Source organism: Otolemur garnettii, unplaced genomic scaffold (genome assembly GCF_000181295.1).
Source record: "Otolemur garnettii isolate 467f Iridium unplaced genomic scaffold, OtoGar3 scaffold00014, whole genome shotgun sequence".
Classification (NCBI taxonomy): Eukaryota; Metazoa; Chordata; class Mammalia; order Primates; family Galagidae; genus Otolemur; species Otolemur garnettii.
Genome location: NW_003852409.1, coordinates 16,115,042 through 16,121,793, shown reverse-complemented (window position 1 = coordinate 16,121,793; position 6,752 = coordinate 16,115,042). Strand labels below are relative to the sequence as shown.

At 42.2% G+C, this 6,752-nt stretch overlaps 1 protein-coding gene across 1 annotated transcript in view; it reads left to right on the top strand.

Moving 5' to 3' along the window:
- Positions 1-1,083: 1,083 nt before the first annotated feature.
- Positions 1,084-6,752, top strand: part of INIP (INTS3 and NABP interacting protein) — a 34,386-nt gene continuing 28,717 nt past the window's right edge. Inside the window, exons 1-2 of the mRNA XM_012802370.2 lie at positions 1,084-1,199; positions 2,099-2,179. Coding sequence (XP_012657824.2) covers positions 2,155-2,179 — 25 coding nt within the window. The 5' untranslated portion in view covers positions 1,084-1,199; positions 2,099-2,154. The remainder of the gene's footprint in view (positions 1,200-2,098; positions 2,180-6,752) is intronic.

The following is a 6,752-nucleotide window of genomic DNA, read 5'->3' as shown; positions in this document are numbered from 1 at the left end:
GAGCCATAAATATTTACTCTTGAGCAAACAACGATTAAAAACATATGTTCAAATTCATTATTCATTCTATTTAATTAAATGCTTGATGCTCTTGCAGAGCTCAAGCTTGTAATTTAAGTCTGTGTGCTTTTCAAATGCATCTTTCTGAAGAGATTAAGAAACTGCAATTTGAACACACATCAATGTAAGGTTACCTTTTTTTTTGAGACAGGGCCTCAAGCTGTTGCCCGGGGTAGGGTGCTATGGCATCACAGCTCACAGCAACCTGGGTCTCAAGTGAGTCTCCTGCCTCAGGCTCCCAAGTAGCTAGGACCACAGGCGCCTGTCACAGCGCCGGCTATTTTTTAGTTGCAGCCATCATTGTTGTTTGGCTGGCCGGGCTGGATTCGAACCCTCCACCTTAGGTGTATGTGGCTGGTGCCTTAGCCACTTGAGCCACAGGTGCCAAGCCAATGTAAGGTTACGTTTTAATGTATATGTGTAATCTATTGTGCTCGGATCAGGCATCAGGTGATTCCACTTTTAGCGTATTGATGTTTAGAGACGTGGCACAGCCACTTTAAAAATGCAGATTATTGCACAGCAGAAAAAACCTCTACATGTTTTATTCTTTCCTCGTGTATAATTATGTAAACTGTAGATGAAAAAATACCCTTGGATTTGGGTGTGTGTGTGAACGTGCGCTCTGATCCTGTTGTTAAAGCATAAAAGCGAGCCCAGCCTCTGAAGACTCTGAGTTCCCACAGAACTGAGTTCACACGCTCGAAACACCAGCCAGTGGCCCAAACGCAAAAGCCAATCTCGGTGCTAGGGACCCAGAGGCGCTCCGCCCCGCCCCTGAATAGCAACCACGCCTCGAGTCTCGCCCCAAGTTCCGTCCCACACCCAGGCCCCGCCCCGAACGCTACGGCCTGCAACTCCCGTGAGACTTTTCGGCTGTCACTCTTCAGAAAGGAAATGACGTTCCACTAGGGCGCCCGTTAAAGTGCGAATCACTGTGGGCAGTGGCTGCTGGGGCCCGGAGAGGTGGGGCTTCCGTTCCCTCGAGCGTATGCCAATCAGGAGGCGGAAGCGCGGAGGGGGGCGGGAAGGTTGTAGTGCCGCGCGTTGCTCTCCTTTCGCCTGTCCCTGAGTGGTCGCGCCCCCCTTGCGAGCCGCCGCGTGGAGGCTCTGCAGTCCCCAGCGCCTTCGGCTCCCAGGTAAGTAGGGCAGCCTAGCGGCGCTGGGGAATGCAAATCTGTGGCTTCCGCTGCCCTGCAGCTGCCGTCTTTATTGCCACAAGGCAGCGGCCTCCCTGCAGACCTTACCACCAAACACTTCTTGCTCCCCCTTTCTTTCTTCCTTCTAGAATAGATCGTAGCACCGGCCTCTCCTATCCTCCACGCGCTCGCGGGCAGGGACCGTCAAGGACTGCACGCCAAGCCCTGTCACATCCGCGCTTGCTGTTCCCTTTCACAAGATGGCCCTGTGTTCCTTCTGCCCTAACCTGGTTTTGCTAGCCCAGCGCTTAAGCCGCTGGCGACACCTAACGACTCATTTATTTAAAAGCCTCCTTTTTCTAGTTCTTGTACCTTTCCCGGACTCCTAAAAGCCATTCCTCATTCCTCAAATAGTCCCTTGTCTCTGCCTCCTGGGCACTGTGCACGCCTTTTAAGGAGCACGTTTATTAAGTAAACTTTTTTTTTTAAGAGTGGTCGCTTTTCCTTTTTAGCTTTCAGTGTACACAGTAGTTCCGGGTATGTTTTTTAAATGAGTGGAGAGGCACCGTACTTGAGTGATTTTTCTTCGTAACATGCTCATATTGATCATATATCAATTCGTTAATATTTTTGGTAGTATTTAGAAGTACAACCTGGTGATATTTATTAAAGATGGAGTAACATTAAATGTTAGTGTTAGCATTTGCAAGAATAAACACACTGATAAAATGTTTGAGGCGTTTGCAGAGTTGAGATTTGTGATTTAAGTCTGTGTGCTTTTCAAACTTATGTTTCAGAGAGATTAAGAAACTGCAAACATTTCAGCTAACTGTTCTGACAACTTTTAGTCAGTGATTAAAATATGGTGCATTTTATGTGTACACACGAATTTTTTACAGGTGATTGTAAAGTGCTGATTGGTTGTCAACGGACATAATTGAAACAGAATAGGAAGATGGCAGCAAATCCTTCAGGACAAGGTAATGCATGCTGAAATTTCTTTTATTACTAGGAACTTCCCCCCATATAGTAACTGTTTGATCTTAGAAGAAAATTTAGCATAGGGAAGTTACTGTAGCCAGAATAAAAATAAATATCAAAGTATAAAACCTCGAATTTGGAATACTCAGCTCTTAATACTCTTAATAAATTTAGTGCAGTGTAAGTGTATAGTGTTTTTGGAAGTTTACAGTAGTGCATAGTAATATCCTAGGCCTTCACATTCACTCACCACTCACTTGCTGAATCATGCAGAGTAACTTCCAGGCAACCTCTATCTATGATAAATGCTCTATATAGGTATACCTTTTTTTAAAAGAGAGAGACAGGGTCTTGCTCTGTTACCCATGCTGGAGTGCAGTGGCTCAAACATCGCCCATTGCAACCTTAAACTCCTAGGCTCAAGTGATCCTCCTGTCTCAGCTGCCCATGTAGCTATGACTGCAGGCATGAGCTAGTACGTCAGTTAAGTTTCCAATTATTCTTTTGTAGAGATGGTGTCTCCCTGTGTTGTTCAGGCTGAGGTGTACTTTTCCGTTGGATTTTTTTTGTTTGTTTTCTTGACACAAGGTCAGTGGCGCAAGTCTAGCTCACTGTAACCTAGAACTCCTGGGCTTATGTGATTTTCTTGCTTCGGCCTCCCAAGTAAGGGCACATAGTACCACACCCTACTTTTAATCTTTTGTGCCATATTTTTACTGTCCCTTTTCTGTATTTAGATAGTTAGATGCATAGACCAGGCCTGGAAACTCATGCCTGTAAGCCCCGCACTCTGGGAGGCCAATGCAGGTATATCGTTAAAGCTCAGGAGTTTGAGACCAGCCGGAGCAAAATTGAGACCCTGTCTCTACTAGAAATAGAAAAACTAGGTTGGCATCATGGTGGATGCTATGCTTGTTGTCTCAGCTACTTGGGAGGCTGAGGCAAGAGGATCACTTGAGCCCAAGAGTTTGAGGTTGCTGTGACCTATGATGCCATGGTACTCTACCCAGGGTAACAGAGTGAGACCCTCTCAAAAAAAAGCCCCCAAATGATATAGTTATATGCACAGATACTTACCATTGTTGCCCACAGTATTCAGTAGAGTAATAGGCTGTATTGATTTATAGATGAGGAGCAGTAAGTTGTACCTTATTATCTTGGTGTATCATAGGCTATATACCATCTGGGTTTGTGTAAGTGTACTCTGTGATGTTCATTCAATGATGAAATCTCCCAACAATGCATTTCTCAGAATGTATCCCACTTGTTAAGTGATATATCACTGTTCTCATAGGGCTGACATTTTATTGGCTATATAATATCCTTAATATTATTAATCCTATATTTTAATCTGTGTTATTTACATTGAAATTGTTTTTACGATGTAAACCTTTTATGTCCTTCTGTGACATATCTGTTCTCTTGCTCTTTTACTTGAAATTAGAACTTTTAAAGAAGTTGGGTTGTCATCAGGCAACATTTCTGCCTCTATCTTAATTGCTCTGAAAACTTTTATAAATGTTTCAATTGTGTTGAGGTCTCTCTAAAACAAATCAAGTTAGACACATTTGTTGCTGTCTAGGAGGTTTATTTGAAAATGTTTCATAAAAGTAAAATTTAATCTCTAGGAAGTATGAAATCTCACGTTGTAAGTACTACTCAGTTTTCTGCTTGAAAACTTGAAAGAAGCCTCTATTTCCTTTTTGTATCAAGTCTAAACTCATGTTTAACCCATCATCCTTTTTTTTTTTTTTAAGAGACAGAGTCTCAGTCTGTCACCCTGAGTAGAGTGCTGTGGCATCATAGGTCACAGAAACTTCTAACTTTTGGGCTCAAGGATCCTCTTGCCTCAGCCTCTCCAGGAGCTAGGACTACAGGTCCCCATCACAGTGCCTGGTTAATTTTTCTGTTTTTAGTAAAGATGAGGTCTGGCTCTTGCTTAGGCTGGTCTCGAACTCCTGAGCTTAGACAATCCACTACCTTGGCTTCCAGAGTGTTAAGATTACAGACATGAACTGCAACACCCAGCTTCATCATATTTTTTTAATTACTGATCTCGGTTCTGATTTTGTCTCGTTTTGTGTTACCTTAAACTTCACATAAACAGAATCATGAATTATGTACTTCTGTGTGTCCAGCTTCGTTCACTCACCACACTGTCTGTGAGATTCATACATGTTGTGCCTGGATCAGTAGTTGACTCAGTTCTCTGAGCAGTATTCCATTGTATGAGTATATCACAATTGGTCTATTTGTTGTTCTGTTTGTGAAGTTGGGTTGTTTCAGTTTTGGCTGTTGTGAATAAAGGTGGCTATGGCATTTGTTTATAAGCCTTTTTGTTTCTATTTCTCTTGGATAAATATCCAGGACTATAGTGGCTCAGTGTATGGTTACTGCCAAACCTTTTCCAAAGGAGTTGTACCATTTTGTATTTCCTCCAGCAATGTGTGAGGGTTCTGGTTGCTCTACAGTAGTGTCAGTATTTTTAGCTATTTATTTAGTGTCAGTCTTTTTAATTTTAGCCATTCGAGAATGTGTGAAGTGACATCTCACTGTAGTATTAACTCATATTTCCTTGATGACACACATTGAACACTTTTTTTGTACTGACTGACCATTGTAAATTTTCCTTTGTGAAGTATTTGTTCAGTTTTTTTGCTTATTTTTTGAAAAGTGAGTGATTTCTTTTTATTATCAAGTTTTTTGTTTTGTTTTTTGAATGTAGATACAAGTCAGATGCACGTTTTGTAAGTATTCCCTCCCAGTCTTGCTTGCCTTTTCATTTTTTTTTTTAGAGACAGAGTCTTACTTTGTGGCCCTTGGTAGAGTGCTGTGACATCACAGCTCACAGCAACCTCTAGCCCTTGGGCTTAGGCAATTCTCTTGCCTCAGCCTCCTGAGTAGCTGGGACTACAGGCACCTGCCACAATGCCTGGCTATTTTTTTTGTTGCAGTTTGGTCAGGGCCAGGTTCAAACCCACCACCCTTGGTTTATGGGGCTGGCACCCTATTCACTGACCCATAGGCACTGCCCCATGCCTGGCTTTTTTTTGTTCCAGTTTGGCCGGGGCCAGGTTCGAACCTGCCACCCTTGTTATATGGGGCCCATACCCTACTTACTGAGCCACAGGCAACTTTTCATTTTCTTAATGGTGGTTTTTTTTTCTTTTTATCCTGTATGTAATGAGTTGTTTTTCTCAGACTTCATTTCACATTTTTTCTTCCTATTTCAGCAGTTTGACTATACTATGCCTAGAGATGGTTTTCTTGCTTACAGTTTGTTGAGCTTTTTGGATCTGTAGGTTGATATCTTTTACTAAACTTGGGACATTTTCATCCATCATTCAAAAAATTTTTTTGATTCCGTGTTTCCTTTTCTTCTGGGACTGAAATTATATATATATTTGATTACCAACCCACAGATCACCTGTGCTCTGCTTATTTTTCCTCAATATTTTTTCTCTTTTCTTTTTCTTTTTTCTTTTTTTTTTTTTGTGAGACAGAGTCTTAGTGTGTCGCTCTTGGTAGAGTGCGGTGGTGTCATAGCTCAGAGCAACTTCAAACTCTTGGGCTTAAGCGAGTCTCTTGCCTCAGCCTCCCAAGTAGCTGGGACTACAGGCACCCGCTACAACGCCCAGCTATTTTTGGTTGCAGTTGTCATTGTTGTTTAACTGGCTCAGGCCAGGTTCGAACCTGCCAACCTTGGTGCATATGACCTGCGCTGTAACCACTGTGCTATGGGCGCTGAGCCTCTCTTTGCTTTTCAGATTGGGTAAATATTCTGCTACCTCCAATCTGTGTTAATTCAGGCTAGTGAACATTTTGTTTCAATTGTACTTTTTTAGCTTTAGGGTTCCATTTGGTTCTTTTCTCTGTTAAATGCTCCTTTTATTTATTATGTATCTATTGTCCTTAAGTCCTTAAGTATATTTATACTGCTTTTAAGTCCTTGCCTGCTAATTACATCCTGTATCTAGGTCTTCTTGGAGGTGGTTTCTGTTGATAGCATTTTTGTTGAATATGAGTCACATTTTCCTTTTTCTTCCAATAACTAGCAATTTATACTCTTGGATACTGGACAGTATGACTAATACATTGAAGAGACTCTGGATTTTGTTGTAGTCTTCTGAAATGTGATTTTTGTTCTAGCAGATAGCTTGGCTTACCCTCTAAACTCTCATCTTATGTTGGGCATCTGAAATCTTGCTCAACCCCACTGATTTATTGCTGGGTTCCCTGGAGTGTCCCTTATACATTTTTGTAGTTCAGCAATGAAAGAGTGGATTTTATATGCATGAATTGGGCTTTATTCCTCCTGCCTTTCTCTCATAGGTCTTTCCTCTAAATTTTTGGCTGTCCTGCCAGCCCTGAACTTCTGATACCTCAAGCTAAGAAGGGAAAGTACGGTGAGGGTGAGGCTATCTAAGCTGTCTGGACTGGGAGGGCCTCAGGCAAAAGACCACAAATTCCCAAATCTCACGGGTTGCAGTGTCTGCCTGATTTCAGTGCCTTCAATAATGTATTTAATATTTTTAAAAATTTGGCTCGGTGCCCCTAGCTCAGTGAGTGGGG